Source organism: Bemisia tabaci, chromosome 2, assembly GCF_918797505.1.
Source record: "Bemisia tabaci chromosome 2, PGI_BMITA_v3".
Classification (NCBI taxonomy): domain Eukaryota; kingdom Metazoa; phylum Arthropoda; class Insecta; order Hemiptera; family Aleyrodidae; genus Bemisia; species Bemisia tabaci.
The window spans coordinates 13,241,050-13,253,264 of NC_092794.1; the positions used below are offsets into that span (position 1 = coordinate 13,241,050).

The 12,215-nt window shown below is 36.5% G+C and overlaps 2 protein-coding genes across 3 annotated transcripts; both read right to left on the reverse strand.

Annotated features, from left to right (window-relative positions):
- Positions 1–106: 106 nt before the first annotated feature.
- On the reverse strand, positions 107–904 carry LOC109033642 (uncharacterized). Its single transcript, XM_019046345.2, has one exon. The coding sequence runs from the start codon at positions 902–904 to the stop codon at positions 107–109; it is 798 nt and encodes a 265-aa protein (XP_018901890.2).
- LOC109033658 (retinol dehydrogenase 13) lies at positions 741–11,717 on the reverse strand. 2 transcript variants are annotated; one of them, XM_019046365.2, is made up of 7 exons: positions 11,492–11,715; positions 9,856–9,974; positions 8,560–8,718; positions 7,181–7,291; positions 3,908–4,135; positions 3,165–3,360; positions 741–1,018 (listed from the first exon to the last, which is right to left on the reverse strand). In XM_019046365.2, exons 1-7 carry the CDS (start codon positions 11,503–11,505, stop codon positions 913–915), a joined length of 933 nt encoding a protein of 310 aa, XP_018901910.2. In that variant the 5' UTR covers positions 11,506–11,715; the 3' UTR covers positions 741–912. The 2 variants fall into 2 exon arrangements, with proteins under 2 accessions (XP_018901910.2, XP_018901911.2); XM_019046366.2 differs by lacking the exon at positions 7,181–7,291 and having other exon boundaries at positions 11,492–11,717.
- Positions 11,718–12,215: the final 498 nt, after the last annotated feature.

Genomic DNA, 12,215 nt, shown 5'->3' on the forward strand with positions numbered 1-12,215 from the left:
AACAACTACATATGCATATAAAGGAGAAAAAATTTTACTTTGAAAATATAAAATGCAAAAGGCATAACATTAAAGAAACATTAAGTAGATTTGAGAGTCATACAGGTTAGTGAAATGGACACATTCGTTTGACCATATTTACATAGTTTTCTTCCTGTTTATTTAACTCTTTTTCGACAAATTCCAACTTTTTTCTTGCTAATTTATTTTGAGGCTCAAGAGAGATAACTTTCTTCAGATCATCGGCAGCTCTATCAAAAACTTTTAATTTGGTACGTGCTTCTGCTCGCCTGAACAATGCTTTTACATTAATGGGATAGGAACTTATAACTTTATCACATAATGCAATAGCATGTTCGTAGTTATGAAACTGCAACTGGCAAAGAGCAATGTTGTTACAAACTGAATAATACAAAGAATTTACTTCCTCTGAATATGTCTCTGTCCCTCTTAATGATATGATGTACTTGATACTTTTGCTAAACCTATGAAAAGCCTCTTTGACTAGAGAATTTTTAAATAAATCTACACCCACAGCTTTGTGTCGGATTGCTAACTCAAGTCGTTCTGAGGTATTTAGACTAAAAAAAGGCACTCCTTGAGTAAATTCCAACAGTTCGGCAGTAATCTGACAAGTATGATCATTGAATCTTAATTCTAAAACACTTTTTTCCCCTTTGTTCATGCAAGTCAATGCATATTCAAAGCTGATGTCAAAGACACAGCTTGCCTCCCCTATGATTACACTGTAGACTCCCTCTCCCTGAATCCAATTGGATTTGGGTGATTGTTCGTTTAAAGTTAGATTCAAAACTTTTACTTTACACTGAGAGCCCTCTTCAGGGTACGCTCCATTGCTACCAATGATGACTGTTTTTCTTATGAAAGTCTTCGGTTGCACCATGATGATTCTTATTTTGAGTTGATTTTTGGAAGAACAGTTAGGGTTTGTGACCACAGTTTTTTAGCAAGTTCTTCAGAGGTAGCTAGAGAGGAGGGGTTTTCTTCTTCCAGTGATCTGCAAAAGTTCACACAGGAAAATTCACAATTTAATTACAAAAAATAATGGTAGATGGTAGATGGTAAATAATGGTAGATACATAATTTTCTTTGGGCAATGCGATAACTTTAGTTAGAAGGTCAACTGTAAAAATGTTTTCCTCTTTTTGGAACTGGATAAATGACACGATACTGGTGCTTTTCTCATCGATTGATAGCATGATTGATTTTCTCATGATTGCCGGATCCAATAGTGGAATCGAGTGGTATGATCGACTCACATTATTTCATTTGGGCAGTGGTTGGCAGAAGGAAAACCTAACGATGTAAACTTGGAGGGGAGGAAAATAATTATCAAATTCCATGCTTCGTAAGGCTCAGTGCAAAGAACAAACTTCATGCCATATTTCTGCACATTCATAATTTTTTGCAGGTTTCAAATATCTGACAGAAAATCTGCTTCTACACCCGCTTCAAATTATCCTTCACTAAACTTTATTTAAAATGTCTTTTGGCTCTCTTTTGATGAACAAAGCCTGTTTCTGAAGAGCCTTATTGTGTCCTTAAGGCTTAACGAATAAGACAATAATTCATTGATTGATTTGATGTTTAGAAAAAATTCTACAACAAATCAGAACAATTAGAATCACTATTTTAGAATGTTGTTTGCCCAAGAATCATGAGCTCCGTCATCTATTATCAGCAACAGATGCCATGGCCTGTACATTTTTAGACTTTCTTCTTTCCTAAGGTAAGTAATTCAAATATTCTTTGAAAATTGGAACAAACTAGATTATCTTGAAAAATGTGGGCAAAATAGGTTCAAATGGAGAGTAAATTGACTTCATGGCTGTATAATGTTTGATCAATATTTTTATTTTATTATAAAAATGCTGCTTAAAATAGGCTCAGGAAACATTGCTATGAAAATTAGCTTCTGACAAATAGCTAGAATCCCTCTCCAATTCTATTCAGTCTTTTTAAACATAAGCTAAGCCTAAGCTTGGCTACCATGTATCTTATGAAAGCAGTGGGTTAAATGAGAGACTTGGAAGACAAGGCAAATGAGTGCAGTTTTTATTATTTCGAAAAAAACGAGTTTAAAGTTCTGGATTTTACTCAGACCTATAGAGTGCTCTGAATACCTTCAACATTTATAAGTGTTTGTCTTACACCTTTATGAACGATTTCTGAAATTGAAGCCAGCAGCTGGGCTTAAAGTGACCGTAGGTCACACTTATCCTGCGTCTCCTCTAAAGCAAAATTGTGCTTATCCCATCCGCTGTTTTTTCCGCCTCGAATGACTTCCAGACAAACTCGCTTATCATTCTGATAGACCTTACCTTCAACTACCAAAAAACACGCACAACTCAATTTTGATCTAAGACATGCTTCTGAGCACATGATTTTTATTTCCATCCTTCCTTTTCCAACGCGAATAAACACGAAATGGTCTGGATTTTCGTTTCCCCTTCGCTTTTCCTTCCTGTTTTTATCTACTGTTTTTTAAATTGGTCAAGTCGTTTCCTTGTATCTCAACTGTTGAAATACAAGCATTGCAAGCTATGGCACACAGCTGAGGCGCTCGGGCTCTAATCTCTAGTCTCGAATTTTTAAAACTGCACTTATGCACCTTGTCCTCTGAGCCCCTTAAAAACGGTTGAGGCTCGATTATCATTGATTTGAAGGATCTTCGGTTTTTGTTTTGTTTTAAGTTTTGTCCTTTATTAAAGAAATATGTATAGTAAATACATATAATCAGTGAATATAAGGGGACGCCAGAAGTTGCGCTGTGAAAATATCAGCTGGAGGGGGGGTTTGAATTTTGAAGCGTTTCTTGAAAGAATCCCTATTTTAAAGGATCTTCGGTTGGCAAAAGATGTTTTCCAAATGTGGTTGAAGAGTTAAAATGAGTATTAAGTAGAAAAATTAGATGTTGACTGTTAGAGGACATGATTATGTATTTGCTTCATTTTTTGATTCTGAGAGAATACATTTTTTCATTTCTGATGACTCGAATGAATCCTATAGGTTCTTGTGATGTTTTATCAGGTATGAACTCTTTCTGGGATATTATTATCAAACTATATCTTTGATAATCCAGTCAGCACAAATGATGACTACTGTGTCTAAGGCTATGACACATTGAATGATATAAAACTTACTTCCAGACTTTCCCAGAGTTCTCTTTCAGATGAGGATGAAAGATCAAGCACGTTACCTCCTCAGCTGCTTTGACTGCACTTTTAAAGCGGAGCCAGATTAAAAATCTTGTTATTAAAGTATTATATTTTTTGAAATGACGGAGAATATTAGTTGCAACATTACCAGGGTCAACACAACTTACAGATACATTGGTCTCTGCAAACATACCAAAAAAAACAACAGATCATTTTTTATAATTTGTAATTACAACAAAATCAGGTAACTTTTACAACAGGAACCAAACAATTCAAAACTGAAAGAGAAAAAAAAATAAACCATCAGACGAAATGCTCTTAGAGCGACACAGTATTAAAATGAATTTTTAAGTTCCAGAACGACTCATCTCGGATACTTCGGAAAAATGTAATCTTTCAGGAGACGATAGAAACTGCATAACAGCCAGAAAAGGGGTGTTTCCATGCAAAAAAATGCACATAAAAAAAAAAAAACCCGAGTTGCGTTGTTTTCGAACCAAGAGATTCAATTGATGTTCGCAGAGAGTTTTTGTGACTCTAAAACATATTGGTTGACCCATATTGACCCATGGCTTTAATTATCAAGAATTTAATTTAAATAAAAAATTGATCTAGCCACCATACTTTTGATACTTAGATACTAGTGATAAAACGGAAGAAAGTTTGCTGTTTTTGAAATTGATGACTGTAGATGCATCAGGCATCTAAAGCCAATGCAAAGGACTTACCTTCTAGAACTTTGCTTAGATGTAAAGCTGAAAGCATGACATAAAGTTTTGTTTCTCCGTAAACGGGAATCGGATCGTACTTGTTAGGAGAGAAATAATCACTTGAAAAAAATTCATCGATATGAGGCTGAGACACACATCTGTGAGCTTCTGAGGTTACATTGATGATTCGAGATGAAGAACTTTCTTTCAATTTAGGCAGCAACAAAAGAGTCAAATAAACAAGCCCTATGGGAAGCAAACAAAAGCGACAGATCAAAATCAAAAGCTCATTCCAGTAGAAAATACAATAACTACTAACACGTCGCTCTTATAGCCCTTCTGTGCGCTCTGCGACACCCAACCGCCACTGATAGCGATCCTGCCAGAGCTCCTCCAGCAGATCGCATTTCCTCATTTCCTGCCTTTTTCCCTCAATCCACGATTTGACAGGGCGTTCTCTACGCTTTCTGCCAGGGGGGACCCAGTCCAGAACCTTCTTAGGCAACCTAACATTTGGCATCCGTTCCACATGACCATACCAGAAAAGCTGTTTTGTGAAAATGTCATGCACTATGTTGTTTTCGACGCCCATAATTTCATGTATCCTCTCATTCCGAACGTGATCCTTTCTCGACACTCCGGCCGATCTGCGCCAGTTGAAAAATACGATACTAGGTATAAATAATAGGCAATATTGCTTGCATAGGTTCTGTGGGTTCACAAGTCTTTTTTTAGGTTTTTTTACCTGCTTAGTTTTCAAGTTTCCTGTGTTACGTAAATAAAAGACAATTCGCACATTGTCAAACTCCTTCTGGTATAATATAAATTTGTTAGGAAAATTTGTAGTTTTTTTTCTTTGATTTTTAACTAAGAAGTAAGAAGTAACTTTGTAATTGTAAGTAATGTATCTGCATGGACCAAAAATATGTTTAATCTTAAGTAAATATTTGATCGAAGGTTTGACAAAGTTTGAATTTTCACGAGCTGTTCTTCCTTGCCATGGTAGAAGCTATTGAGCTCAGAGGTACAGAATTTTTCACTCCTCTACATTTTCACTGCCTTTCTGCCTTTTTAAATTTTTTCTGCCAGTTTTCCACAAAATCCTCTATCAATTTCAGAGGTGTTGACTTTTTCTTTGTTGTCAAAAAATTTCTCATCAATTTTAACGTTCCTTATAATTGTTAAGCACTTGTATTGTGTTTAGTCCGTATTGCTACCTCTAAGCAATCGAAATATATGCGTTTGAAAAACTGAATGATTACAATATGCTTAATCAAATAATTTAATTGAATTAGTTGCATGATATACATTTATTTACAACGATAACAGGATATAACAGTGACTCTAAAATGTTTAAACTGTTAGATTGTATCAAATGAAAAGCATCAAATTGTTGGAGGGGAGTGGGGGAGTGTGCATGAAAAGATTTGAAAATGTAGAAAGGCTCCAAAAATGTGGGTAGGCTTCAAAGTGGAAAACAAAAAAAAACCGGCGCTCCGCTTCGCTCCGCGCCGGTTTTTTGGGGGGGCTTCGCCCCCCCAAGCCCCCCCAGGACGCGCGCTTCGCGCGCGCTTTTTAGTTTGAGTGTCCATTCCAGTTGTTCTGTCTTCTTAAGCGACCCGCGCGTCCACCGCGGGAAGAGTGTATTTTCCGAAGGGGGGGGGGGGAATCAATCTGTAAGGGAATGAATTAATTTCTTGAGCACAAGATAGTAGTTGCGTACGTTGCCAGCGAACGCGCTGCGAAAGGTTGTGACGGTTAAATGGTGAGATTTTGTTCAAGAACAGATCATTTAACCTGACCCACTGTGCGACGAACAATTTGTCCAGAATCTTCCTTCCCCTGACCCACTGTGCGACGAAAAGTTTGTCCAAAAACTTCTCTCCCCTGACCCACTGTGCGACGATCAGCTTGTCCAAAAACTTTCTCCCCCGACCCACTGTGCGGCCCTGCTCCGGCCGGCTCCCCTCATGCCGCGCACCCCTCGCCTAAAACTTTCAAAGCTCGCCATTTTTAAACGGCTCGGCCGATTTAGCTCAAATTCAATACCAAACCAGTCCTAGGGGAGAACTACCACCCGTAAAAATTTCAGCTCAAAATATTCATTTTCGCTCGAGTTATCGACTGGACAAGATTTGACCTCCCCCCACTTTCGAGCCCCACCCCTCAAAATCTATTGCCTCAAATTTCAATTTTTTTTCGCAGAATAGTAGTCCTAATGAGTCTCTACAAAATGCAAAAAAATTGGTCAAAATATCTTTCAACGTAAGAAAGATATAACCACTCAAAAATCGAAAAATCCTAAAAGGGCGGAAATACATACATACATATATACATACATACATACATACATACATACATATATATATACACATGAATTTGAATGGCATATATTTTCGTGATCTACGACCCGTGATCGGTGCTCTTCACAAGGTCTCGGGGCTGGGTCCGACATCATGGGAGAATGCAATAGTGTATTTCCTTCGGAAAATACACTAAAATAGAGGGACGTGCAAAAGCATGAGTTGGGAAAGGATGATAAAAACGATGAAATTTTTAGAGTGCTTCCACTTTAACATAATCTTTCCACAACTTTTAAAAGTCTTTAATTCGATAGGAGGACATGTGAAAAAGTCCGTAAATGTCGAAAAGCCTTTCACTCATTTGCGAAGAAAGTAGGGAAATTTTTGTAGACTTTCTCCAATCTTGAAATTATCGAATTAAACATCTCTACATGGACAAATAGATAAATGAGCAAAATCTTTAACCTTAAAAATGTGTTCCCCTTTCTGCAGAATCGAGTTCTTTCCACATTTTCACCTGGCAAGTGAATTATCGGGCATTTCTAACACCCTTTATTGAGTAGCTTCTTCTCATTCTATGCTTTTATCATTCTACAAAAACTTTCTCAGGTATACAATTATTTTTTTAGACATCAGATTTTCTGTGCCTACTTTCCAAAACTTTTATCTACACTTCTCATCATAAAGTGTTCCATGAAGTCTCATTATCTGTATTTTTGGAGTCTTTAACGCAAGCTGTAAAGCAGAGGCCAAATTTTGAGCATTTGTCATTTTCTAGAAACTACAAATTTGCAAAGTGGCATTTCTGTCAAAAGACCAATCGGGCAAAATTTGAGGATTCTATGGCCACTCCTGGATGTGTTCTTTTGACTTTTACATAGTAAGGTAAAGAAATGGAGTTTTTTTATGAAAAAGATCTATTGGGTAAGAAATAAATGATTAGATAGGTATTTTTTGTTTGACATAGTTTTGTGGAGCCCTTACTTACCAAGATAATTAACTTGCAAACTGATATTGAATCCATCCTCGGTCAATTCATGTTTGTCATAAAATATCCCAGCATTATTCAGAAGACAGTGAAGTTCAAAGTCTTCAGTTGCTGCTTCCGAAAAAATGAGAGGTTAAATGATGCAGATGAACAAAAGAGACAGATCTGACAAGTTGTTTTAAGAATAGGAAAAAATTCAATTTGATGTATTAGTAAATCCAAACAGATTATGCTAGTTGTTTTAAAAAAAAAATGATGATAATATTTAACTTTCAAAGTATTCCCTAGGGGCAACTAAATTGGATTTTTAACGAAGATCCGCAGAAATTTCCAGGAGGCAGCATGTTTGTAAAAGGATAAGAGATTGAAATTGTAGAGGTTGCAAATGCCTCCTCCATAGCAATTGATTGAGTTTTTCTCGGAAAAAAGAAGCACAGGCAATAGTAAAAGGTTCAGGATATGGGGTGGTGGAAGAGATCAGAGGATGACATTTACAGGGTTGATGAAGGTTTTGAGTCGCAGAGTGCCTTAGAGTGATAATTCAGCAGTATGAAAACTAATGTTTTGCAGACTAACCTGTGGCTAGATAATATCGACATTACTTGGGAATTATTGGCATTGGTCGAATATCAGTGACATTACCCAGATCACTTTAAAATGTCTTAAAATGAACTAAAAAAAACATTTTGTTTAATAATTTGTGCGAGAATGGGGGTTTTATAGTCAAATTAAAATATTAATATTGTGGCGTCATTTAATGTTAAGGGTCGTTTTCAGCCAATGAGATAGAAGTTTTGTTGCCACTTTTCATTTTGTATCATATTTGGTTATTTTTATCTCAAGAGAGTCCAGTTTAACAAGGCTGGCCCAAAAATTTTCTGAATGGAAAATCCCACAGAGTTCATGCAGCGAGCTGTTTTGAAAGTTTACATTACTTTCAGAAGGATTTCGGAGCAAAAATGTGAGCTTTTCGTCATTTTGGTGACAAACTTCACTTTCTTCTTCACCACTTTCTACTTGATATCAAGCATTAAAATTATTTTTTCCTCAAAGGCACTACTCAGCATGAATTACAATCATTTCAGAACCATCAAACATTGCAGATTGGGAGTTAGACAGAAAGAAGCGCCGCCGAAATGATGGCTAAACAGTACTACCAACATCCCAAGACTCTCATAGCTTCATAGTTTAGAGAACTCTTGAATGTGAGAGAAATAGAATTCTTCAGCTTTAAATGTCTCAATCCCCAGAATTCATAATTTGGTGGGACTTCCAAGGTTTTCCGAATTTTTAGTGCTTCGACAAATTGTATCACACACATGCTCAATTTTCATGATAAAAAATGACTTGAGGGAAAACTAAACTTCAAAATTACTCACCTAGTTGCAAAACTTCTTCCGCAAATGTAAATACTGACTTAAAGGACGACAAGTCTAGATGTTTGTATATTATGAGATCATTACCAGAGGACGACTTAATTTCTTCTTGAGTTGCTAAACCTTCCAGTTCACGCCTGCAGCCCAAAATTAGCTTGCATTCTACAAAATCAGAAATATTCAAAACATACAATTCTGAAATTATAAATCCTTGAGGATAAAAAGTGCACGGATTAAGTGTATAACGACAGTGAAATCGCAGGAATGCATACCTCGTTTGCGATGTTTCAAAATTCCTGCTCCTATTTTATTTTATCACAGAGGAACACACCATTGCTGTTGCTTGAAATTTGTATAGATTATAATTTAAATATAGAGGAAAAATCAGGGAAGTTATCAAGAAATGACATTGAGTATTTTCTCATTTAAAAATTAAGCTTGATAGGAAGTTCGCAATGTTGCAAACCGAGATATTCGTTCCGGCAGTTTCGCAAACCATGATAGCCCTTTAAGATTGCAAAATAGTGGTATATCGACGGTGAGCCGGTGACGGTGACCAGACCACATATCTCCGTTTGAGACTTCCTGTCATACTTTATTTTTTAGGAAAGGAAAATTAATCAACGTCAATTCTTGGAAACTTCCTTAATTTTTGTTCTCTGTGCAAAGAAAACTTTGTGAAAACGTCAAAGAATGATACTGATTTGTTCTTCTTCAAAAAAATAATGTAGTATGTGGTCTAGTAGTTTCACCAACAATGTTGTTCACTCAAAACTGTTTCAAGTAAATTTGTACTCTAGAAAAATATTTTTGGATGGAAGATAATTGAAATTCATTACTCTGCATTCTACATGGGGTGATTTTTTAAACTAAATTGAAACATGAAAGGCTATTGGTAAGAGAGAAACCCATCTTTAATGTTTCTTGATCCCTATTCTGTTGAGTGCTTGCTGAAAAAAAAAAAAATATGAGAAAAAGAAAATTACTGCATATTTTTTGTGGAGAGATCAAATATGTTTTTATTGTTACAACACCATGACAATTTAAAAGGTTTATATTCCTTCTTGTTGGGCATTTTCAGCCGTCACCTTCAAACATGTTATTCTGCTTGGGTTTCAAACTATTGACACCCTTCTTATCGACTCCTTTGCAGCACAAGAATCTGCTTGCAATAGTTTGTGATAAAAAACAGGTATTCTTTGATCTAGTGGCTGAGTAAGAGTTTTTTTCTTCACACCCCATATAGTTAAGTGCATTGCGCGCCATGAATACATAATAAAAGCTAAGAGAAGTACATACCAGTTTTTGCTATGAGTCTGGCAGTTTCTTTTCCTATTCCACTATTGGCACCAGTTATAACGACTATTTTCCCCTTTAATTTTGGTAAAGCTTTTACATTAATGGGCTCAAGCACATTCCTGACAAAAGAGAAAAAAATCACAATTCAAGTTTTTCATTAATAAATTTTGAATGTGTTATAAAAGAAGAGTTTAAACCACAAATGGACGTATTTCTGCCAAACGAAGCTATGTGCATTATGACGCGAGCCTTGTTATGCATGCATTCTTATGGGTCCCAGAGCTCATATCTTGATGCACATAGTTCCATTTGGCAGAAATGAGCCCATATTAATAACAGCATAACTGCATCTGAAGACTCATTACAGCAGATTTCACGGCACACTAGGTGCCATTATAGCCAAAGTAAACATACCTATCTACACCTGTGCTACGGCAGTAATTCTCAAGAATCAGAAACAAAGCATGTATACTTTGTAAATCCTAGGCGAGCCTAAATTGAAAAGATCTTACATTTTCATTTTTTTTCAAGACAGGAAAAATAAAATGTCAGGTTCAATTTAATCCCTTTTCAGTTTTCGGAGACAGAAAAAATGAAAATACGCAGCAGCTGCCATTGAAGATCACTGGCTATCAGAACTACTAGAACTCGAGTTGCGTGCATTTTTGCCCTAAAATTTAGGGCATGATTGTCATCCTGTGTAGGTACTCCAAGGCTGGAGCTATGGGAACTTTTTTAGAGCTCCAGTCAGATAAGTTGACAGTTGTTTACTTCCAACTGTCATGCACAGAACACCAATGTAGTATTATCCCCTCTAAAGAAGGTATTGGTTTTTAGTATCAACACGATTGCAGCACAGCATCGTCATGGCACTCGTTTGATCCTTATTTGCCATTAGACAGCCGCAGCGCAGTTGCTTGCAAGCAGAAAGTAAGCGACTGCTAACTTATCTGACAGAAGCTCCAATGTATCTCCTTTGTGTCTGTGCATAAATTCCTCACTAGACATAGGGGTGGACTCTCAACATTGCGTAGGTGATCCCCTCCATTACAACTTCAACTTTGAGAGTTTTTTTAAACTTGGGATTTCATTTTAGAGAAAACTAAGTAATTACACCATGGTGTTTCATGCTAAATTTTAAGGAAAAAATAGTGCTCAAAGTACAAATCCCTATGACTAGGAAAAATTTTGTTGGTTGGTGACTGTCCTCTTGTAGTTCCTCTTTGATATTGGAGGCATTTCAAAGGCTCACCAGGGACTGATAGCACAATTCTACTTATGACAGCTTCTCACTTGATGGTTCCACTCAAACCATTATGTAGACCGCGTTTGACAAAAAGGAACCAAGCCACATCAGCTACTGCCAAATTTGACTGGGCAATTTAATTTCATACGAGAGAACGTTTGTGCGGATTCTTAGGAAAATTGTAAGGAATTTGCTTTGTACTGTGCAGAAAATTCACTGAAAATCCACACAACCGTTTTCATGTAAGAAATTATACTGCCCAATTAAATTTGGAAATAGCTGATGTAACTTGGTTTCTTTCTGTTTAATGCGGTCTATTTGAGAGGAAGGAAAATTCATGGTGACAGATCATGTAAAAAAAGATGAAGCTAAGGTCTTTCAGTTTCATACCTACTGGCGAGCATGTTTAACAGGATACACTAGATGATATAAAATGGAATCATTAACAAGCACTACAAAGCGTCGGAAATTTTACGCCACTAAGCCACAACAATAGGCATGCTGTCCTAGTGTACTTACAATTATTTAAATGAATCAGAATATTCAGAATACGGAAAACAGGTGACAGGATCAGTGGTCCAGGCGTGTGATCGGTGCGACGACGAATGAATTTTGAAAATGACAACAGAGAAACATAACCTCAACACAACACAAACATATTGACAGCGTTTCCAGATTGTTTCTAAAATTTCAAAATTCTTTTTTCAGGTCTCGATTTCGATGTCTCTGTCTCTGTGCAGCTGCTGGTCTGTCTGTAGTTAGTCCCCATTACAATTTTATGAAACCTGATGGAATTTTCTGTTCATAATTACATATTTATCTCACTTATCAATTATATTCATTGATAAGAAAATGTCACTAATCTGTGGAAAATGTGATCCAACTTGCGACTGTGCTGCGACCTGGGACGACTTACAGCAACAAGAATACAATAATCTAATAATCAATTTCCAGCCTTTCTGCTTTTGCAAGCCTATAAAGGCGTTCACGGTAGCTTATTTCCGCTTAAAAATTTGATGATCGCTACAGCATCAGTTTCCAGCAAAGTTTACGCTGATTTACATTTAATACAAGAATTTTATTTGATGCGAATTTTGCAAGTAGGCGTCGGCTC